Below are 21,094 nucleotides of genomic sequence, written 5' to 3'. Positions count from 1 at the left end.
ATGATGGCAGCCCAACCAATTTCATTCCATAAAATATATGTTGCCACCATTGATGCTGCCGGTGGTACCCATAATTCATTTTGGGATATACATTCAAATCGTTGAACATCATTTGAGAGCAAATTCACTAATTTTGCAGAAGATGTTTTGCTCAAAGCACTCTGTGACAAACGCAGTGCCTGTGACAATTGATCAAAGAGAGATGAAATTGTTTAATTGAAACCTAGTTCGTTTTGACCGGTCAACACCTTTACCTTTCGATAAATAACACTACTAATGGCGACGCGAACTTTCATACCACTGTAATATCTATAATATATATATTGGAATGTGATGATTCCAGTGCAAATGCTTAGAATGAAAAGCCCAACTCCATAATTTCTTGCTTCATGAAATGATACTTCAGAATTGTCCCTGTGGATTATCAAATATGAAATAATAATAATTCACAGTTCAATATGAATAACTATTTTCTTGTAATACTCACCGAAAATATGACAAGAATCCCTTCAATAAAAATGGATATATTGGGCGGCACACGCAATGTTGAAAGAAGTACAAAACTCCCAATAATAGCAATTCGTGCCAGAATGTTTTAAACATTGATCTTAGTAACAACGGACATGATTGTAGTTTCAGTTCAGACTTCCAATTTCTGAAATTGTTATTAACTTTTTATTATTTGGCCCAATTAAAAAAAATAAAAGTTATACGTTTCCAGTCGATCACCAAGTCTATCCGATTGATCTTCCTCGAGCGGTTCAAACACATCATTTGGATGTAACGCGTCACGCTGATAACTCTGCTTGAAAAGCGGTATTGTCCATCCGAAAAATAAAACTGACATCCAACTCGCTGATTTACGCGGATTTTTTAATAATTTCCTATGGGCAGACTCCATTTGTTTCTGTTACCTTATTTAAGATAAGATTGTAATTGAGATTTGCGAAAAAAATCGCATTTGAAATTGAAAAATGTGATTTAAAATTGGCAGTGAAATATTAGTTAAGGAATAAACACGATACCAGATTGTATGAAGAGTTGAGAAGAATTTGGACACTGCGATTACTCTTATTTCTGTAGAAATTTTTTAAAAACTTTCACTTCAATCTTTTATGATTGAAAATTATTGAAAAATTACTGAATTACTCAAATTCACTCACATGATCCAATGAGCAAGTCACACAGTTATTTGGCACTATATTCAAATCAAACATCTAAACAAGACTAATCACAAAAATGTCTTATCAATACGCTAAAAATTGTCTAATCATATCGTGTTGGTAACAGTTCAAGTGATAACTTTCGTATAAACGTGTGTGTATACCAGATATGGTTTCTATTATCTGTTTACAAATTCGTACTTATAGTTTGGCATTGAATAAGCACTACACTGGATCACTTTGAAGAGTTGACTTAAGTTGACTTAGTTTGACTAAAAAAATATACGAGATCTATGTTTTTAACTAACTATTGAGTAAATTAAAATTTTTTTATAGCTTTATTATATTCAATCATTTTTTTTTAAGAGATTAAAAGGGAGTGGTGCACATCTGAATGAAAGGAGAAATGTTGATATAACAAAAAGTGACGCACTCGCAAAATTTACTACTTGCTTAGTGAGAAATGAGTTAATTACTTGATTACTTTTAATCAAAAATGTTTTTAAAAACTTTTCGGTGTGGTTTGCTGGTATAAAAATTTGTTTCAAGATATTTCTTTAAATTTGCACCATTCGATCTCTTGCTGGACTTTCTTTTCTTCCGCCGGTCTCAATTCGCTTTCGATCTCAACGATTTGGTTGACAGCTCAAGTATAAAAATGGCGATCGCTGTTTTTTCCGTTAAAAAAAAGAGTAAAATTAAAAACAGTCATTTTATTTAAGATATTCATTTTATTTTTTGATACAAAACAAATGTTACAAATGTTGTATGTTTTATCTAGTTACAATGAAAAGTATAATTTAAAAAATGTTTAACCATTTTTCATTCTTTCCTTCCGCCTTTAAATTTTCCCTCCACCAAGCCTAAATGTTCCTCTTAATTTCAATTAATTTAGGTACAACATATTAATACATCATTAGATTCTCCCCACTCGCCCCGTAAACAATTTAGATGCAACACATTTAACGCTCATAACAATGGAAAAAAATGAGTCATTTATTCTAGCAATTAGGTTTTTTTTAAACGTGCTGATTTTTTGCCGTCATGTTGTGTTTTTTTTTCGGATTTCATTAGTGATTCCTTTCAATTAATGTTCTTATTGTTTGACACTCTTCAAGCTATAAGATAAAATACCGTAAAAATATAGATTGAATGTTTTCTATAGAAATTTTCAAACACAAAATATGCAAAAAATGAAATACCAATAAAGTGAATAGACGATGCTGATCATCGTCAGCAATAAAATAACCATACTATTTGCCTTTGCTTGTTTTGTCTTTATTTAATTTTGGATTTTAATTTCTTTCAAAATTAACAAATCAATTTTTAAAAAAATTCCTTCAAATTTGGAAAAAATCAGAATTAATTATCCCTTTCAAGTGTAAAAATCGTAAATTGTACTGGATTATCCATTAAAATATGAAAAAGTTACAAATAAAAATTAGCTATATCAAAAATGTCTGAATAAAATGTTTCGGTGGTGTCGGTTCCATATAAATTTCTCCAAAATGAGAGGCATAATAAAAATGAATCAATTCTATAAAAAAAAAATGAATTATGTCTAACATTTCTTACAAGTCTGGTTTCCAAATGGGAAAAAAAGTCATGTAAATGTTATTCAACTGCTTTCCAATACGCTGGATCGAAATGATGTTCGTGGTGGTTAGCTTTCATGTGTGACTTAAGGTTCACCTTTTGTAGAAAATCTTTCGCACAATGCTTGCACTTGAAAGGCCGTTCACCGGTATGATTTCGCATGTGACGCTGTAAATTGGTTCGAACATCGCTGGAATAGTCGCATTCATCACAAGTGAAAGCGCCTCCAAAACTTTTACGATTACTGCGACGACTTCTGGTATTGTAAACACCGTTTGACAATGGAGCCGTATCTTTCTTCACTGACACCGAAGCCATTTCTTTCACTGGCGATACGGCCAATTTGATCGTCTGTTTTTGTGGTTTTTTCCCATTATCGTTGTTCGGTTTTTTGTTGTTTGTCACCAAATCTTTAACGGCGAACGTTTTTCTTCGTGCCACAACTTTGTTCGGCTGGATTTTGGTCGCTATATCATTGTTTTGACATTTATTTGCCGTTTGCTTTACTGAAATGGTCATACATTTGATGGGTTGATTCGTGTTACCATACATCAGAGGGGCACCAACCGATTTTCGTCGCTGTATTCCAGACATTGATTTGTTCGTTTCAACCAAAATCAAACGCTTATTTGCCTCTTCCAAATTACTTTTTGCCTTCTCCAAACTTCGATTCAATTGTTGTGACTTTTGGATTTCGTCAACAGATCGTAGATTCGCAAACTTATTCGATATGCTGTATCGATTACATTGGGTCATTGAATTTGTCGAGGTTTTCGTTACTGATGTCGATGTTTGCATTACTTTCGACACCATTTTCTGCTCGATTATTTGTGTTTTATCAATTTTTGGATTTGTGTTTGTTACATTCTTTGTAATGCGAACACTTTCATTCATTGTCTCATTGTCGATGCGTTGTCGTTTCGATGGCGGATTTAATGCTTTATCTTTGTGTGTGTCAGATCGGGCTTTTAGCACTATTGTGGGCGGCTTATGGACAACCATTTCTTCAGACCTCATTTCTCGTGGCAATTCAATCAAGAATGAGTCATATGCTTCTCTCAATCTGGCAGGGGAAAGACGAAATTTGTTTAGAAAAAATAAACAACAATTATTTTCACCAAAACATGTGTGTAAGTTTTTCAGAAATTTTGAAATGAAAAAAATAGCAAAACATATCATTTTGCTTACCGATTGTTGACAATGTAAAAGAAATGATTTCGAAATTCATTGTTGAATTTTATGTTCTTTTTGGTAAAATCATTTTTAATATGCTCCAACGTTTCGTGTGTTTGACGTACTAGAAGTGCGGTTAAATCGCTCACTTCTTCCATCCAATGTTTTGTATTCATCAAGCGTTGAGGGGACAATGAACGCTCTTGAGCTCGCAATTCATTGCTCATTGTTAACAATGACTGTATATTTGGTGCATTTTTGAAAGATAATGAACCGGCTCGTCTGTTTGACATGACGATTTCTAAGTCATCGACATCAATTGGCTCTAACTTGACATCAATTCCGTCAATTGATACCATTTTTATTTATAAATCAGTTGCTGTTTTCGTGCTTTGTCTTGACTTTTGATCGGAACACTTTATATTCTCGCAATCGCCTGTGATACTGTATCTGTTTACCCTTGTTTTCAGCTTTACTTTTACTTCAACCGTTGATTTATCAATGATCTGTTTTTATGTAAAACCAAAAAAAGAAATTTTGATCGTTAGTCTTCTCACACTAAACTGGTTGCTTATTTGTGAAAAACGTAGTTTTTTTTGGTATGCTAACAGATTTGCGATGCTAGGAAAAATCCGACGACAGCCCTGTCAATAAAATCATAACGAAGACCTAAAATTGATGGCGTGCGGAAATTATTTGGAGACTTTGGTCACAAAGATCGACCTTTGAACAACGGCAACGAATATCTCCAAAATATTTTTTGAAAAAGGGCGCGAATAAGTACCAAAATTATATGACAAGAAATGTTCTGTACAAAAATCGAAATTTTCCGAAGATTAGAGAATCAGTACATGAACGAAATTAATGCGCGTAGAATAAGGTCGGCTCAAACAAACGATATACTGTAAAAACAACGCCTACTTATTTTGTTGCTGTTCAGATGACCAATGATTGCTCGGATTTTTGTAATCGAGTTTTTTTAACACAAAAAATTGAAATATGTCTTCGGTTCATCGATTTTGTATATTTCGTGTGTCGTCATGAAAAAAATTCCAATCGTTTAATCCAAATGATTTTATTTCCATATTCAAAACTCGACTTTCATGACAAAAAAGAGATCTCTTACTATTTTCTACAAGGAATTTCCTCTCTTAATTTCCAATATCATATAAAATATTCAATCTGTTGAATTTTAATTTGATGGTGCTTAGTACTTTGCTGACGATTAGTACTCCAAAATCTTTCATCGTCCGAAAAAAAATGTTTGAAGAAAAAAGCCCCCGGAGAGAATCAGATACCGAAAAAATCAAGTTTCATATCAATAAGTAATTTTTTGAAAATTTATGCATAACCGATTTTCAAAACATCAGAGCAAAAAAAAAACTAGTTTCACTTGAGTAAGGATCTATGCCATGTAATATATAACCTATAAAATCTCCACCGTTTTAAGTATTTGGATATTACACTTTTACCGACAATCGAAATCGACTAATAACATGAAAAATTTACCAGAAACCCTAAAATTGGTGAATTAAATGCAAATATTAGGAATAAATCATTAAAAATGTCAAGAAAAAAAATATTTTTTCATGAATTTCTTCATATTTACTTGAATAAAAAAAAACCGGCACACAAATCGGATTTCTTTCTACCACTGGACCTATTCAATCACCATCAATATCAATTCGTTTTATGACATAAAAAAAATGCAATAAAAATATTCATACACTGTATTCAATCGCTGTTTATTTATTCCTAGTATCGATCGTGAAAAAATCTCTTAAAAATTATTATATAGAAAATGTACGGTACGTACCTTCGTCAAAAATCCGTGTTTTCTTTATATTATATCCAACGAAATGTGTGACGTTTAGGTAAATATGTATTGACATGAATGCACAATATCGGTTCGGTATATACCGAATCCCTATCGGTAAAATTAAGAGAATGAATTTTAAGATTTGTAACTTTAAAGCCCTTCAATGGAGTATTCACACATAGGTGGTGTTACTTGTACACTTTTTTTCGTTTGGTTTGCAAAAATAACACTGTGTTTGTTCACTCAATTAATGAAATATACAAATTTGAGTTTGCTGTTGAATGATTTTTTTATTGAAAATGACAGCAAGCAAAGTTAATTTTAAGGAAAAAACGAAAAAGAACTCAGATGTCAAAAGACATATTATTGAGACATTTAAATTATATTTCAAAGATGCTGTTACCTTATCCTTATTGTTGGAATTGATTTTTTTTATCATTTTTCCAATTAAATGATGTGGATTAAAAAGGTCTACAAAGAATTGGGTTTAATTTACTTAATCGTTTTAGAAATCATATTATCAATTCCAGAAAGATTTTTATGATACCATAAACATAGGGTTGAACATTTTTGGCACAATTTGGTGGCCACTTGAGAAAACATGTCTTATAGTCCCCACATTCAAGATATGAAGGAATTTTCAATTTCCGGTTCAATATAAGACAGCTACTTGAAAGGAAAGGAGGTACATTTTACTGGAAAATCGAAAAAAATTGCAGTGACCCAATCACCATGAAAACTTGTGAATCTTATTTTCTGACCAAAATAAGTAATATCACCAAGTTTGATGAAATTTCAACCAAAAATAAAGGCGCCTCACTTACAAAATTTTCGATTTTTTGTTTTTGAGAAAAAAATAATTTTTTGTATTGGAGGACGTCGTTTAATCACTCAAATTCACCCGAAGATTTTGAAGCGATTCGACAAAGCGTTGGCAATTTTGGTTATTCTGCATTGGCCTTTCTATTGGTCATGCAATTCTTCAATAACATGGCACTTGTTAATGTGCCTCATGTGGTTATAGGCGAACTTTTTCCATTCAAGTAAAATTTTACCTATAACTACACATTTGAATCAAAGTTGGTAATTCATTTTTTTCAACTCAACAGATTACGGTCGTTTTTGTGCGGTTTAGCTATTGCTTTAAGATTTCTTATTGCGTCACTTGCAACTAAAACGTACTACGACATTGAAATGTGGTTTTCACTGAAAGGAGCCACTCTCTTTTATGGACTCATCACACTGATCGGGTATTTTTTAAACTTAATTTATATTCAATTAATTATAGTTTTTATAAAAAGAAATAATTTTATCATTCAGTTTTATAACAATGTACTTCGTGTTACCCGAAACGGAAAAACGATCGTTAGAAGATATTGAATTGCATTATTCAGACAATTCAAAAGGAATTACCGACATCAACATTTCCATAAGCAGCAAAAGTACAAAAATAAACGATTGATCATAACAGAATAAATAACAGATGCATTTGAACATTGTACATAAAATATGGATCAGAGATTGTGTTTATTTTTCACAAAATGTGGATCTTTCAAATTTTGCCTTGGCTTTTAAATACAAGCGATCATATTCTTGTTGTCCGAGCGCTTCGACCATTTTTCGGAATGCTCCATCTTTGTTTTGCAAAAGAACATAGGGAGCATTGAGCTCAACGGCAACGCCAGCATCCATAACTAATACGCGATCAGAATCGATGACTGTGTTAATTCTATGCGCAACAGTCAATACAGTAGAGTTAGCGAATTTCTCTCTTATTGTCCTCTGAATCAATTCATCCGACCTGAAAGAGATACGAAGGCAAACCTTTTGCTTTGAATTTTATAAGAACAGACACCAGTGGTGATACGAAAAAGAAGTGAGTTACCGAAGGTCCACATTTGCTGTTGCTTCGTCAAGAATAATGATGCGATTTTTTCTCAAAATTGCACGAGCTAAGCATAAGATTTGTCTTTGGCCCGTGCTGAAATTCTGTCCATGAGCCAGAACCGGCATTTGCAATCCATTATTCTTCAATACAAATTCTTTGAGCTCAACATTTTCGAATGTCGTCATCTGAATGATCTTCGAATGGATCTAAATTCCTACAAAAGAATTGTTTTGTGTTTATTTGAGTTCGGTATCAGAACTTCTGAAATTACCTTCGCAGGGTGCCTGAGAAAAGAGTTGGTTCTTGGGGTATAATTGATATTCTCGATCGCAGCACATTCAAATTGATCGAAGACGTGTTGACATCGTCTATGATAATATCGCCATCGACGATTGCCAATCGGAAAATTGAACTGATCAACGAAGACTTTCCAGCTCCGGTTCTACCGACTATACTGAGTTTCTCTTTGGGCTCGACTGAAAATGACAAACCACTTAAGATTAATTAATGGCGAAGGTGACACAACGATAGTCCATGATAGAAGGTCAGTTTTGGTACCATATCAAGTTCATATAACTATATTGAAAATGATCATATTTTTTGCATTTTGATCGTCTATTTTGCTGTTATTTATGTCAAAAATTGAAAACGGAAATCATTCCACAGCTGAAGTCATGAAACAAAATTTAGATTGTGAATAAAAATGTATATTTATGATCTTTAATTCAGTGTTTTCGGTGCTTTCTTGCTAATTCATTCTATAATTCTTCAGTTGTATTTATATTTTTGCTGCTGATGCGAATGTTGATATCAGCAATTCCCTTTGAATTGTCTGAATAATGCAATTCAATGTCTTCCAATGATCGATTCTCCGTTTCGGGTAAAATGAAGTACATTGTAATCAATCTGAAATTAATTTAATTTCGTAAGATCATCAATGCCTTTTCACACTGTACCAAAAAATTACCCAATTAAAGTGGTGAGTCCATAAAACAAAGTAGCCCCATTCAATGAAAACCACATTTCAATGTCGTAGTACGTTTTAGTTGCAAATGACGCAATAAGAAATCTTAAAGCAATAGCTAAACCGCACAAAAATGACCGTAATCTGTTGAGTTGAAAAAAAAAATGAATTACCAACTTTGATTCAAATGTGTAGTTATAGGTAAAATTTTACTTGAATGGAAAAAGTTCGCCTAAGACCACATGGGGCACATTAGCAAGTGCCATGTTATTGAAGAATTGCATGACCAATAGAAAGGCCAATGCGAAATAGCCAAAATTGCCAACGCTTTGTCGAATCGCTTCAAAATCTTCGGGTGAATTTGAGTGATTAAACGACGTCCAATTCGATGGAAAGAAAATTAAACCATAAATATCTAAAAGTAAAGTCATTTTTACATACTGACGCGATATGAATGTGAATGGAAACAAAAGTGAACATACATAATCCCATTGAGCTGAGCATCACGACGAACGTTGTGGTGAGATAAATACGTCGTTTTCCCACCCGTTTGACGGTTAACATGAAACTAATTTGAGCCAAAAAAGTCAATACACTCAAAATAACAGTCATCACATTGGCACCAACTGGCATTCCGTATGCTTTCAGTACTTGAATTATGTACGGTCTCCAAACCTTTGCATTAGATAGTTCCATGAATAAATCTAAAAAGAAAACTAGGATGAATGGTTTTATGTTTCGTTTTCGCGTCAATTCTTTGACTTTGTCCGAGAGTGTCGATTTTGGATGATAACATTTGAGCGACTGTTTGGTACACAAAATACATGCGGTGGATTGATCGCTATAATTTTGTAATTTTGAAAATTCCTCTTGAACCGCTTGTGGAGACACCCACCCTCTCAGCCACTGCATTGCTTTTAGAGCTTCTTTTGGACGATCTTTTGACAGCAACCAATTCGGAGATTCGGGAACAAGACTTATGGCGATCATCGTCAAAACGGGAACAGCTGCACAAATCAACGCAACACGATGCCAAGATAGAAACGTTCCCATTAAATATACAAGCACATTACCAAGACCATGCGAAAGTGGTGCCAACGCCATCAATGTACCTCGAAAAGATGTTTCGCTAATTTCACTAACGTAAATCGACGTTGCACTGTCTTTTACACCAAACATGAAGCCCAGAAGGAAAAATCCGAAGCAAACAATTTCAAACGATTGAGAAAGTCCAAGCATAGTGAATGATGCCAAAAGTGGTATTGTCCAGGGGCTTTTATGTTAAAATGAATACTACGATTTCAGTAAATATTGAAACATAATGCTGAATATTCAATGAATATTGTATGTATATAAAGAATATACACAAATAAATGTGTATAATTGCATAAATTTGATGAATATTTCGTGAATATTTCGTGAATATTTCCTGTATATATGAAATATACATATTTTGTCATTCTCTTTAGTGCGGACTTTCTTCGTTCCTGTGTCGCTTACTGTGAATATTCACAACATACAGTAGAAAATACGAAATATTCACTAGAGATTTATGCCGTATATATGATGAATAAGACGTGTATATTGTGAATATTATGTGAATATTTCGTATATTCATATACATAAAAGCCCCTAGGGTATTGTGATGATGAGCATAGTTTTTTGGCGACCCAGTAGATCACAAATCGGACCACTGACTATACTCCCAATTGGATGACCGATTAATGACAATGTGGCTGTTTATTTAAAGAAAAATTAATCAAATTCGTGATATTTAAGCTGAATATCTGAATGAAATTACAAAACCACGACGACTGAAGAGATGTGATTGAGATTGTTTCGTCTGAATTGAGTTCTTGGCTTATGCCGAGCATCGATGGAATCGCAATCGCTGCCAAACCATCATACAAACCCTTATTGAGAATGATCAAACTTTTTGCAGCTGATGCAAGTACCTTTCAAATTTCAATGAATTATTAAGTTGTATTGAATTGCTGCAATTTTCATTTATTAATTTTCACCTGAGGTATGACTCGTCGAAATGTACTAATTTCATTCGGATTTTGAAGACTTTCGTCTTTTTCTTCAAATTCACTGGTCATTACAAAAATAAATAGGCGCCTTTAAATCAACACTTTCTTCGAACAAAAATTAAAGGAATACCTTGCTATTCAATGTCTCAAAATAAACTGATTGAACGCAACAATGAACTTCAGTTATCTCAAGCAGTAATTGAGTTTATTGCAGTTTAAGTTATAAACCATTACAATGTGTCAACATTTAAGTACTCTAACTCAAATGAGAATGTAAAAAAGCCACAATTTTTTTTAGCATTTTATGACACATAGGACTGATTTGCCGTGATTTCAAAGTACTGCGATGCATATTATCTTCTCGTTAGGTCTTAAAATTATGAAGAAAATATTTTTCATTCATTTTTTTACTTAGAGATCAAGTAAAATTTTAGTTGCAGACGTATATTTTCTAGATCGGGTAATATTGCAGATAAAGGTGTGGTTTTAAATCACATGTTTGTTCACATAGAGATATCTCTTTGGTTTTGTTTCATATTTATTGGCATTCTTTTGCATTTATATGGGATGTATACTGATAATTTTACCGCAATGAAATAAAATATAATTTATGTGAATAGTAATATATCGATCAATGACATTAGACTCAAAAAGAGACAAAAATTCACCGAAAGTGTGTATTGCTTCCAAATTGAGATCATATTTTATGACGGTGCCGCTGTTTATTTGAATTTGGGGCCATTGTGAATGCATGATATCGTTGTGTTTCATCATGTGGTAGATCTCCTCTTTTGGAGAACACAAAGTTGAAATAATATAGCTTTGCTGCAACGGTTTTGTTAATATATTTGAACTTAGGTGATAGAGTCGGTTCAAATTCTATGAAACAATCCAATATGTTTTGCAAGAGAAACCTTTTTTTTTCATTGTGGAAGATAAGCCAACAAGTCTGTTGATTGCATGGCCTAATTTTTATTTCATCCTGACCGTCAATTCTGATTACCCAATGTTCGTTTCTTTCGAAGAGTACATTTTGGTCTAACTCATGAAAAATGACTCACAATGACATGGTTTTGGACATCAAAAAATGTTTGGTTCAATTTTGGTTGCGGATGTATCCAGCTTTAGTTACAAAAATTTGAAAATTAAATGAGTTTTATTCTTAACGATTTAATTCCAGAGACTATTTTTCCAAATTGTCAAGACTCAACCAAAACTATGTTAAGTCACATGTGTCTCGGACTAAATTATCTTAAAACTAGCTTTTCTTTATTCAGCCAGATGTTTTCTAATTTTAATTTTTGTTCGCGAACCGCTCCATATCTGAAATAAACATTCGATTTCAATAAAAACCTTCCAAAATCCAAAGAAAACTCGTGAAAGTTTAAATAATTACCAATCAGCTCCCACTGTCTCAGTCAAGTGCTTTCAAATAATTGATGTCGCAATCGTTTGTTTTCATTTCGAAGCGCCGTGATCGTATGGTTGTAGTCTTCTTTCATTTGACCAATTGTCAATTGGTATTGGTTTCTCGCCGTTAACAATTGATTTTGCAAGGCCAATTCTCGTTGCTCAGCTTGAAGAATCAATCGTTTGTTGTGTTCATCAATTGCTTTGATCTCGATTTCATGACACAGCTTTAAATCGTTCATTTTTTTGGTCAATTGTTGGCATCTCTCCTCCGACTCTGTATACTTCTTCAAATATAACAAATCTTGTGCGTACTTTTCCGATCTTTTATCTGCGGCACACTGTTGCAACGGTTCCACGGTGGCTGTGGGTATATGCGGTGAAATAGTAACATTCATTTCTTCCGTGTTCGAAACATTCACTGAGTCTTCCAATTCTCCGCCAACGAAATTTGGAATTGGTTCGTTCATGACCGTTTGTAGCACCGGTTCGGTGTAGTCGTTGTTTTCATCAGTCTTTTTGATTGACAGGACATGGGTCGAACGATTGTCGCCGTTAATTGTGGATGGATGTGGTATTTCTGCTTCATTGAATCGAGATCTTTTCGGATTTGGCGTATGATCATCAGACGGCATCAAGTTCAATGCATTAATAAATGTCGCAAAATGCGTATCATTGATTTTACGCTTTGTGTGGTTTGACCGCTTTGACTCACGATGGCGAACAATTCCAGGAACAAAATCCACAATATATTTATTGATCAGATTTACATTAAGCGGAGTTGTTGATGTGGCCAAATTGTATGCGCCAAACTTTTGCTGGATATTCGTCAAGTACGTATTAGCTTCCTGTAGATGGTAAGAAAGAGGATTTCGATTATCAATAAAATTTACAAAAGACTACAAGAACTCTTTAGAAGGGAACTCTTGTTTCTTAAACAACATCAACTCACGTTCAATGCCGACTTGTATGCAATGGAAATGTAGCCAAGTGGGGCCGGATTTGTGTGAGAGTACAAGAAACAATTTTTCTTGGCCATTATTTTTGCATTTTGATGATCCTCGAAAAAACGTATTAAAACTTTTTGTTCATCGACTCGCATCAATTTTACCGGCCAGTATGGATAACCTTTCATTTTTGCCCAAACTAAAAAAACTATGCTGTTATTTTTTACTAAAAACCAATACAATATAAAAAAATTACCTAAGAGATGAGGTTCATCGCACACCATAGTGAACCAGTCATTGGGATGATTGAGTGCGTTCATATAACATTCAATACACGATTGTATACTGTCAATTGCATCCCTTAAATAAGTGACGAGCGCAGAGGCAGCATGCGTTTTCATATCTTTTTCTAGAATCAATAAATTCAATTGAAATTTGCTAAAGAGACTTGCATGAGATAATAGAAAAGTGCATTTGAAAACAACCAGGAAAACAATCGATAAAGATTGAGAAAGGAGTTAGAAAGACAAATAAATAAAAAAAAGAAAAATAAAACAGAAACAGAACGTCACTAACTCGAATATAAAATCATGCAGTTATGATGGATCCACTGAATATCGGCGAGAAATTCATCAAAACTGCGGTATGCCTTGATGTTGTCACTGATTGATGTCAAACTGATTGGATTAACAATGACACCCGATGAAGCTCCCGGATAGATACCATCTCTTAGAATGTCTTTGATTGATTCGAACTAAGAGGAGAAATCGACAATCAATCAATCGTTCAATAATAGGGTGGAACATTTTTGGCATAATTTTATGGCCACTTGGAAAAACTTGTCTTATAGTCCCCAGATTCAAGATATGAAGGAATTTTCAACTTTCGGTTCAATATAAGACAGCTACTTGAAAGGAAAGGAGGTACATTTTACTGGAAAATCATGAAAAATTGCAGTGACCCAATCACCATGAAAACTTGTGAATCTTATTTTCTGACCAAAATAAGTAATACGTAGGCGACTATTTAAGTTTCTTCAATATGTATGTTTTAGTATTGCCCGATGCAAACCATTGTCATATTCGTGAAGTTGGACATTTTTCATGACCATTTGACTTAACAGGACGAATTTTAGTTTTGTGGTATGGCTACGACAGCAGCTTAAACATGACACTCCAAAAAGTGCACTTTTTTGAATATGCACCTAATTTCAAGTACGAAAAATATATTGTATCCAACTGATTTTGGTCTCTGGTGGACAGAGGGGTCCCGAATAATTCGTACACGGAGTATTGTGCATCAATTCGATCTTTTGGGTGGTCAAATAGTCGACTGTTTGATGGGCTTCTTTTTGCCATGTTTTGGGATTATAAGTTTCAGAGTTTTGGTCTCCATATTCCCGTGATGACTTTTGACAATCAAATGGTTGTGTACTATTCAGCATTGAAGGACCTTTCATCCTCTTAAGGCATGGTAGCAACATGACACATAACACTGTAAAATAATGAGGTCCGATTTTCCCTATCACTTCACAAACGAACAACTTTTGTTCGATTGTGTTCATGTTTGAAGACTCAGAGAGTCAACCAAGTTTTTGTTTCAGGTCCAAACTACTGGAATCATGTCTTGGCTTCTATTGCGATCGTATAGACGTGTTTTTATTATCCTATGTCAAATTGGTTATGATTTTTTGGATGTGATTAAAATCAATCGATTTTTGAGCAACTGTGGGTTGACACGTAAAGATTTATTTTTTTCATGTTGTAATTCATGGAAGAACCAAATGATTGGAGTCTCTGTGATCCTTGGGCATACCACAATTTAACTGTAAAAGAAACTTCGATCCTAACTCAATCGGCACCAGAGTTTTTCTCGATGACATCAATTTTCGAAGGACCATCGCGCAATTGATCACTGTAGCGAGCACCATGACGATGGGATTCAGTGAACCAGTTGTATACAGTGGCAAGGCATGGTACTTCCTTCCCATACCCCGACTTGAGTCGGAAGTAATACTGTTGAGCAGGCAGCTCTTTTTGAAAACTTATGAGAAATAATCTTTTTTGTAAATTTCATTTTTTTGCGAAGTTGACCTTTTCCAACTGACACCGTGGCCATACCACAAAACTAAAATTCGTCCTGTTAAGTCAAATGGTCATGAAAAATGTCCAACTTTACGAATATGACAATGGTTTGCATCGGGCAATACTAAAACATACATATTGAAGAAACTTAAATAGTCGCCCTCGTATCACCAAGTTTCATGAAATTTCAACCAAAAATAAAGGTGCCTCTCATACAAAATTTTCGATTTTTTATTTTTGAGAAAAAAAATAAAAGTTTTGTATGGGAGGCACCTTTATTTTTGGTTGAAATTTCATGAAACTTGATGATATTACTTATTTTGGTCAGAAAGCAAGATTCACAAGTTTTCATGGTGATTGGGTCACTGCAATTTTTCATGAATTTCCAGTAAAATGTACCTCCTTTCCTTTCAAGTCGCTGTCTTATATGGAACCGCAAGTTGAAAATTCCTTCATATCTTGAATCTGGGGACTATAAGACATGTTTTCTCAAGTGGCCATCAAGATATGCCTCGAAATTCAAAAAATGTTCCACCCTATTCAATAAATCTTTATAACGGCTTACCTGTTTGTCATTCCAAACTTGGTCGATAACCACTGGTAACATGTCCAATTCGCTTTGTCTAAAAAATGTTAAATTATTACAAAAAATAAAATGTCTTACATCGTAAGATGAACTTTTCCGCACTGTGATCCACAACATGCATTTATTACATATCTTTTACTTAAATTTGAATTCAAGATAAAACTAAATCTGACATTAGTTTTGCGATACAAATAATTTTCGACACACTTTTTATACAAAAATTACTTAAAATGGGAATTTTTGTATGGAATCAATGCCCATATGATATCGTAATCATGTGAAAATTTACAAAATTTCGTTTTTTAGCGAAAAATCCAAAATTTTGTTCGGTAGGTACCCCTAATATGCATTGAAATGTCTTCAAACTCCCAGAATGTTATTTTTGTGTGATAAAAATAACCTGTGCAAAGTTTCAGCTCATTACGATATCATACAGGCATGGCTTCCATACAAAAATCCAAATTTTTTGAATTTTTGTGTATGAAAAGTGTGTTGAAATATATTTGTATCGTAAAACTAACGTCATACTCGGTTTTCTCGTACCCAAAAACCCCCAAATACATATTTTTGAGTGTTTAGGAATACATTAAATATCACTTTTAGAAGAAAAATTGAATTTTTTTCATGGATGGTCATGGGCATCACACCAGACTTGACACGTTACTCTATCAACCGAAGTCGCTCAAAATCTAATGGTTTCTATTCCTCGGCACCCCCAATACAGGTTACGCACATACATTCGGACATCGAAAAAACGCTAGATTCGTGTTCCCTGGCCCCAAAAACACCCAGAAAACACATTTTTTAGAGTGTTAATTTTTCGACCGATTCCAATACTTTACCTTACACACTAGGTGTGTGCGGAAAAGTAATAGTAAAAAAGATGGCTGTCCATCGAAAAATCAGCGCTTAATATTTTTAGATGGGCCACTGACTCGGAAATTGACGAGTCAAATTGATGTAATTTTTCGAAAACTGACGCCATTTTCTTTGAAATTTGAATCGGTTCTAAAAATATTCTTCTTGACTGAGTTATATTTTATTTTTAAAAAATCGCACAATTCGCTCTTAAACTTACTTGTCCTTTTGATAATGTTGTTGTGCCTTAAAACACACCCAACACCGAAATTTGTTACCGACAATTACCCAATCGTATTTCTCAATGCATTTTTCGTGGAAAACACGTAAACATTTCGAGCATGACAGCGATGTTTCCTTCCCACAGCAAACCCAACAGTACTTGTTGTGCTTGAAAAAAAAATAGATTTATTGGTACTATTATTCACAATTACGTACATTTTAAAAATGCAACGAAGCATTCGGAATATTTAATTTGATCAAACGTTTTTTCTGATTGTCCGAGTAAAATCCGATTTTTTTACCTTTTTGGAATCCATTTTTTTTGTGATGTTCGACTTTAATTATTATTCTCAGTTCCAGCCTCGGTATCGTACTTTGATTGAATCAAGGGTATTTCTCGCACTTTTTGATGAATTCCGCTGTGATTAAAAAACACTAAATGGTGTAGCTTTTAAAGATTTTCTGTGAAAATTGTTAAGTCTATCATACTGCTCAATAGATTACGTCATTTGAGAATAGAGACAACCAATAGCGTTGTAAGAGCGTTGGAAGTGGCATCGGTTGTTGCATTTGTATGTGTGAGCGCACAGTTTGGACGTTGACAATTATGTGATTTTGAGTGTGTTCAATGCCCCAGGAGGAATGGATCCATTTTAGTAGGAATTCAATTGAAAATGATTAAGAAAGAAGGATTGATTTGATTTATTCCACTGTTTGTGGATTTGTTTTTATTCAAGAAAAAATTGTTTGAACAATCAGAAAATGAATGAATGTTGTTTTGTTACTCGCATGAAAAACAAAATATTCGAAAATCAAATAATAATCATTATTATTTGGAGAATTAGCTTTTTGTTTATACGTAGTAGTCGAACGTAGAAGTTTTTTCCTGAAAATGAAATAAATTCTTCTTTAAAAACTAATATCATGATTAATACCGTTTCGATTCAACCATAGCTTACGTAATTGGCAGGTGATCATGTCTGATGGATTTGGTTTTATGCATTACTCTACCGCTATCTGGTCCAGATCATCATCATCATCAATATTTTTGATTGCTTCACGTTGTTGATCACCTACAAGGCGCATAATATTTTCAGAAAATTTTCCCAATCGATTTTTCGATCGTTCCACCCATTTTTTATTCAATTTTTGTAGCTGCTGTTCATGTCCAGCTCTTATTCCGGCCAATTCAATTCGATGTGCTTGTTTCAGATTGTTGATCTCGGTCTGATAAGACTTGATTTCAGTTTCAAGCCTTTGCTCCGATTTTTTCAAATCTTCCATCAATTTTGCATTCAATTGGACCACATTGAGAATATTTTCCAGCGAATTTTTCAAGGTTTCTTGCGAGGTGGACATTGAACTTTGCGGTGAAATGTTAACATTCATTCCGTTGTCAATTAAATAACGAATCGATTCGTTCGATACCATTTGTAACATCGGTTCGGTGTAATCGTTGTTTTCATTCTCCCTTTTAATTGACAAAACATGAGCCGAACTATTGTTGTGGTTAAGTGTGGATGGACCTGGTGTTTCTGCTTCATTACCTCGAGATCTTTTCGGATTTGGCATATCAAAATCATCATTGGATTCGATTAACATCGAAATGGTTTTGCGCTTGGTGGCATTCAATCGCTTTGCCTCACGATGACGAACAATTCCAGGAACGAAATCAACAATATATTTATCGATCAGCTTCGCATTGAGCGGAGTTTTTACAGTGACCAAATGATATGCGCCAAACTTTTCCTGGATATTATTGAGATACTGTTGGGCTTCCTGTCAAATGGTCACAAACGGCATATAAATTATCAAACAGAAACTTCTCCTGAGATTATTTGAATGGCAGCAGACATTATATTGAGATATTTTCAGCCCGATGAATCAACTCAGCCAGATATCGTCAGGAGCTGAAATGGAGTGAAAACAATAAAAGTGATTGTTATAGTGATTGTAGCAATGTAAGTGTAATTATTACCATAACAATCACTTCTATTTTTTTCACTCAATTTCAGCACCTGACGATATCTGGCTGAAAATATCTCAATATAATGTCTGTATGGCAGTGAAAAATAAATCTCGATAGAAGTACGACACACAGAAAGAAAAAAATATGGTATTTTTAATTCAAATTTGGTAGATTTAATATGAAATCAACCAACAACAAATTAAATTTACCATTTTTGACATCTCTGAGGTATATTTTTCAAAAGTGACTATTTGTTGAATAAGTTTACCAATTGCTTCATTACATTTACCAACTTTTCGAAACCACAGATGACGCTAGCCCATGAATTTGGTGAATGTAATGAAGAAACACCCAGAAAACACATTTTTGATGGGTGTTAATTTTTCGGCCGATTCCAATTCTTTACCTTACACACTACAAAAAGAGCAACTTACCTTCAGTGCCAAATTATATGGTTCCGAAGTGTAACCGGGCTGAACAGGGTTTGTGTCAGAATAAAGAAAACACTTTTCAGACGATACTATAACGTTTTCGTGTTCACCGAAGAAGTTCACATAAATATCGTTGACATCAACACACATTATTTTCCCCGGCCAGTACGGATAACCTCTAACCTTGCTCCTATTAGATGCGGTTCCAATAGTTATATAGTTATTTACTAAATAATTTTATATTTTTATTTGCTAAATATTACCAAACTATTAGATGAGGTTCCTCGCACACCATAGTGAACCAGTCATTGGGATGATTGAGTGCGTTCATATAACATTCAAAACATGATTGTAAGCTGTCGATTTCCTCCTTGAAATTATTGCCGAGCAGAGCGGCCATCTCGGTTCTTACATCATTTTCTACAATTGTTTGATTTCAGTTAATTTAATGCGTGCTCTAAAGAAAAGATATGATATGACAAAAATGAGAAGAAAAGTGCCAAACTCACTTGAATACAAAATCATGCAGTTGTGATGGATCCAGTGAATGTCGGCAAGAAATTCATCAAAACTGCGGTATTTCATGATGTTGTCGCGGATTGACGTTAAACTGATTGGATTAACAATGACATCCGTTGAATCGGCTCCCGGGTAGATGCCATCTTTTAGAATGTCCATGATCGAGACGAACTAACATTTTTTGTTGGGGATTTTTTTATAAATCATGATTTTGTGACAATCAAATTAGAATTATTTAATAAAACGTTATAATGGCATACCGATTCGTTATTCCACACTTTATCGATAATCACTGGAAGCATGTCCAAGTCACGTTGTCTGAAAAATGAAAAATTATGAAAAAAAAAAGAAATTGACCATCATTCGGAAGATCATGTGTGATCATTGTTGGCGGAGCCACTTTTGTTTAATAATAATGAGGATGACTTTACTTTCCACTAAGACTTACTTGTCCCTTTGTTCTAGTTGTTGTGCCTCAAAACATACAGGACACATAAATTTTCCATCAGCAATTGCCCAATCATATTTTGAAATACATTTTCCATTATTGTGGAACGAACGTAAACATTCGGAGCACGACAGAGAAGTTTTACCCTTAAAACATTCCCAACAATACTTGTCATTCTAGAAAAAAATGATTTGGTTATATTTAACATACATTTAGTTTTTTTGCTTCAAAAATAATATTTTTCGATTTGGTGAAAATGTGTTTGGTTATTATTTGTAATTGCGTTCAGTTCATTTTTTCACATTTGCACCTCTTACCTTCTTGGTAGACATTTTACCAAAAAAAAACAGCAAAGTTTTTACCCTTTTTGACTTTATGAAATATCAAATAGGTGAAAACGTATTGTATTGAATGTATTTCAAGCTATTTTATAGCCTATCTGTAGCACTGACTAAAGAAAACATCAAATTGTCACAACCGCATTGGAGTGAACGTTCATTGAAAACCAAACACACACACATACACACACAAAATTTGGCAAAACAATAAAAAGTCGACAAGTGTTTATATTTGTGTGAAGAGAGTGTCGCTATTCAGTTTCAATTGAGTATAGTAAGTCTCGTAGGTATCGGTGCACATTTCTAACAACATTGGCACTATCGCCAGTATGGTGTGTGTTCAATACATGCACGAACCATACCGACTATAGTGTCAATGTTTTAAGAAATGTGCACGAAGCAAGTCGACTTGACGCGTACGACAGATACTATATTCAATTGAATACCGATACGCTGAATCTGGATAACAGCAACATTCAGTCTAGGGGGAAAGAACAAGCCAAAAAGCTAAAAAAATACGATTCAATACACAAAATAAATGTCAATACGTGTAAATACGTGTAAATACTTGTCAATACTGGAAATGAATGTAAATACCGGTAAATACGCGTAAATAAAAATTTCGTCAATCGCTAATGTCAAACTG

General features: G+C 33.9%; 7 protein-coding genes and 1 pseudogene across 9 annotated transcripts; all 8 read right to left on the bottom strand.

Annotated features, from left to right (window-relative positions):
- Positions 1–8: 8 nt before the first annotated feature.
- Positions 9–1,215, bottom strand: LOC116351375 (probable multidrug resistance-associated protein lethal(2)03659; the record flags this gene model as incomplete). Its single annotated transcript, XM_031783474.1, has 6 exons — positions 1,164–1,215; positions 1,026–1,077; positions 714–914; positions 488–655; positions 255–414; positions 9–179 (listed from the first exon to the last, which is right to left on the bottom strand). Coding segments are annotated over exons 3-6 (687 nt in total), but the record flags the coding sequence as incomplete, so codon positions are not given.
- A 1,000-nt stretch (positions 1,216–2,215) lies between these two features.
- LOC116351386 (zinc finger protein 37-like) lies at positions 2,216–5,817 on the bottom strand. 2 transcript variants are annotated; one of them, XM_031783484.1, is made up of 3 exons: positions 5,749–5,817; positions 3,948–4,438; positions 2,216–3,822 (listed from the first exon to the last, which is right to left on the bottom strand). In XM_031783484.1, exons 2-3 carry the CDS (start codon positions 4,289–4,291, stop codon positions 2,778–2,780), a joined length of 1,389 nt encoding a protein of 462 aa, XP_031639344.1. In that variant the 5' UTR covers positions 4,292–4,438; positions 5,749–5,817; the 3' UTR covers positions 2,216–2,777. The 2 variants fall into 2 exon arrangements, with proteins under 2 accessions (XP_031639344.1, XP_031639351.1); XM_031783491.1 differs by having other exon boundaries at positions 5,660–5,749.
- Positions 5,818–7,278: 1,461 nt separating this feature from the next.
- Positions 7,279–8,143, bottom strand: LOC116351295 (annotated as a pseudogene).
- A 237-nt stretch (positions 8,144–8,380) lies between these two features.
- Positions 8,381–9,874, bottom strand: LOC116351304 (facilitated trehalose transporter Tret1-like). The gene is made up of 4 exons (XM_031783395.1): positions 9,086–9,874; positions 8,817–9,018; positions 8,607–8,747; positions 8,381–8,545 (listed from the first exon to the last, which is right to left on the bottom strand). Exons 1-4 carry the CDS (start codon positions 9,840–9,842, stop codon positions 8,398–8,400), a joined length of 1,248 nt encoding a protein of 415 aa, XP_031639255.1. The 5' UTR covers positions 9,843–9,874; the 3' UTR covers positions 8,381–8,397.
- Positions 9,875–10,209: 335 nt separating this feature from the next.
- LOC116351313 (facilitated trehalose transporter Tret1-like) lies at positions 10,210–10,719 on the bottom strand. The gene is made up of 3 exons (XM_031783403.1): positions 10,625–10,719; positions 10,405–10,558; positions 10,210–10,339 (listed from the first exon to the last, which is right to left on the bottom strand). The coding sequence occupies exons 1-3, from the start codon at positions 10,703–10,705 to the stop codon at positions 10,236–10,238; spliced, it is 339 nt and encodes a 112-aa protein (XP_031639263.1). The 5' UTR covers positions 10,706–10,719; the 3' UTR covers positions 10,210–10,235.
- A 1,027-nt stretch (positions 10,720–11,746) lies between these two features.
- Positions 11,747–13,639, bottom strand: LOC116351257. Its single transcript, XM_031783340.1, has 5 exons — positions 13,570–13,639; positions 13,250–13,402; positions 12,999–13,192; positions 12,033–12,894; positions 11,747–11,959 (listed from the first exon to the last, which is right to left on the bottom strand). The coding sequence occupies exons 1-4, from the start codon at positions 13,583–13,585 to the stop codon at positions 12,055–12,057; spliced, it is 1,203 nt and encodes a 400-aa protein (XP_031639200.1). The 5' UTR covers positions 13,586–13,639; the 3' UTR covers positions 11,747–11,959; positions 12,033–12,054.
- LOC116351288 lies at positions 13,590–17,152 on the bottom strand. Its single transcript, XM_031783372.1, has 5 exons — positions 17,046–17,152; positions 16,742–16,911; positions 15,643–15,700; positions 13,636–13,747; positions 13,590–13,603 (listed from the first exon to the last, which is right to left on the bottom strand). Exons 1-5 carry the CDS (start codon positions 17,058–17,060, stop codon positions 13,590–13,592), a joined length of 369 nt encoding a protein of 122 aa, XP_031639232.1. The 5' UTR covers positions 17,061–17,152.
- Positions 17,153–17,517: 365 nt separating this feature from the next.
- LOC116351332 (protein kinase C-binding protein 1-like) lies at positions 17,518–20,543 on the bottom strand. 2 transcript variants are annotated; one of them, XM_031783424.1, is made up of 8 exons: positions 20,428–20,543; positions 20,111–20,286; positions 19,923–19,980; positions 19,653–19,833; positions 19,407–19,563; positions 19,147–19,333; positions 17,703–18,522; positions 17,518–17,629 (listed from the first exon to the last, which is right to left on the bottom strand). In XM_031783424.1, the coding sequence occupies exons 1-7, from the start codon at positions 20,440–20,442 to the stop codon at positions 17,746–17,748; spliced, it is 1,551 nt and encodes a 516-aa protein (XP_031639284.1). In that variant the 5' UTR covers positions 20,443–20,543; the 3' UTR covers positions 17,518–17,629; positions 17,703–17,745. The 2 variants fall into 2 exon arrangements, with proteins under 2 accessions (XP_031639284.1, XP_031639291.1); XM_031783431.1 differs by lacking the exon at positions 17,518–17,629 and having other exon boundaries at positions 17,702–18,522.
- Between the last annotated feature and the right edge of the window lie 551 nt (positions 20,544–21,094).

Source organism: Contarinia nasturtii, unplaced genomic scaffold (genome assembly GCF_009176525.2).
Source record: "Contarinia nasturtii isolate CC-2019 unplaced genomic scaffold, AAFC_CNas_1.1 Cnas_scaffold_166, whole genome shotgun sequence".
NCBI lineage: Eukaryota > Metazoa > Arthropoda > Insecta > Diptera > Cecidomyiidae > Contarinia > Contarinia nasturtii.
This window is presented reverse-complemented; position numbering and strand designations above follow the sequence as displayed.

What these genes read in the sequence shown, in the direction of transcription:
- LOC116351386 (XM_031783484.1), bottom strand. Translation starts at nt 4,291, where the DNA reads ATGGTATCAATTGACGGAATTGATGTCAAGTTAGAGCCAATTGATGTC. An exon ending in TTTTACATTGTCAACAATCG is followed by an intron (nt 3,823 to 3,947) that starts GTAAGCAAAATG and finishes TTCCCCTGCCAG; the next exon opens with ATTGAGAGAAGCATATGACT.
- LOC116351304 (XM_031783395.1), bottom strand. Translation starts at nt 9,842, where the DNA reads ATGCTTGGACTTTCTCAATCGTTTGAAATTGTTTGCTTCGGATTTTTC. An exon ending in GGCGAACTTTTTCCATTCAA is followed by an intron (nt 8,748 to 8,816) that starts GTAAAATTTTAC and finishes TCAACTCAACAG; the next exon opens with ATTACGGTCATTTTTGTGCG. An exon ending in GGACTCACCACTTTAATTGG is followed by an intron (nt 8,546 to 8,606) that starts GTAATTTTTTGG and finishes AATTAATTTCAG; the next exon opens with ATTGATTACAATGTACTTCA.
- LOC116351313 (XM_031783403.1), bottom strand. Translation starts at nt 10,705, where the DNA reads ATGACCAGTGAATTTGAAGAAAAAGACGAAAGTCTTCAAAATCCGAAT. An exon ending in TTCGACGAGTCATACCTCAG is followed by an intron (nt 10,559 to 10,624) that starts GTGAAAATTAAT and finishes GAAATTTGAAAG; the next exon opens with GTACTTGCATCAGCTGCAAA. An exon ending in TCTTCAGTCGTCGTGGTTTT is followed by an intron (nt 10,340 to 10,404) that starts GTAATTTCATTC and finishes TTAAATAAACAG; the next exon opens with CCACATTGTCATTAATCGGT.
- LOC116351257 (XM_031783340.1), bottom strand. An exon ending in CGATGAACCTCATCTCTTAG is followed by an intron (nt 13,193 to 13,249) that starts GTAATTTTTTTA and finishes TAGTTTTTTTAG; the next exon opens with TTTGGGCAAAAATGAAAGGT. An exon ending in CATACAAGTCGGCATTGAAC is followed by an intron (nt 12,895 to 12,998) that starts GTGAGTTGATGT and finishes TACCATCTACAG; the next exon opens with GAAGCTAATACGTACTTGAC.
- LOC116351288 (XM_031783372.1), bottom strand. An exon ending in CAACATTATCAAAAGGACAA is followed by an intron (nt 15,701 to 16,741) that starts GTAAGTTTAAGA and finishes AACATTTTTTAG; the next exon opens with ACAAAGCGAATTGGACATGT. An exon ending in AAGTTTGGAATGACAAACAG is followed by an intron (nt 13,748 to 15,642) that starts GTAAGCCGTTAT and finishes TTCTCCTCTTAG; the next exon opens with TTCGAATCAATCAAAGACAT.
- LOC116351332 (XM_031783424.1), bottom strand. An exon ending in AAGTGTGGAATAACGAATCG is followed by an intron (nt 19,834 to 19,922) that starts GTATGCCATTAT and finishes AAAAAATGTTAG; the next exon opens with TTCGTCTCGATCATGGACAT. An exon ending in CATATAATTTGGCACTGAAG is followed by an intron (nt 18,523 to 19,146) that starts GTAAGTTGCTCT and finishes ACCATTTGACAG; the next exon opens with GAAGCCCAACAGTATCTCAA.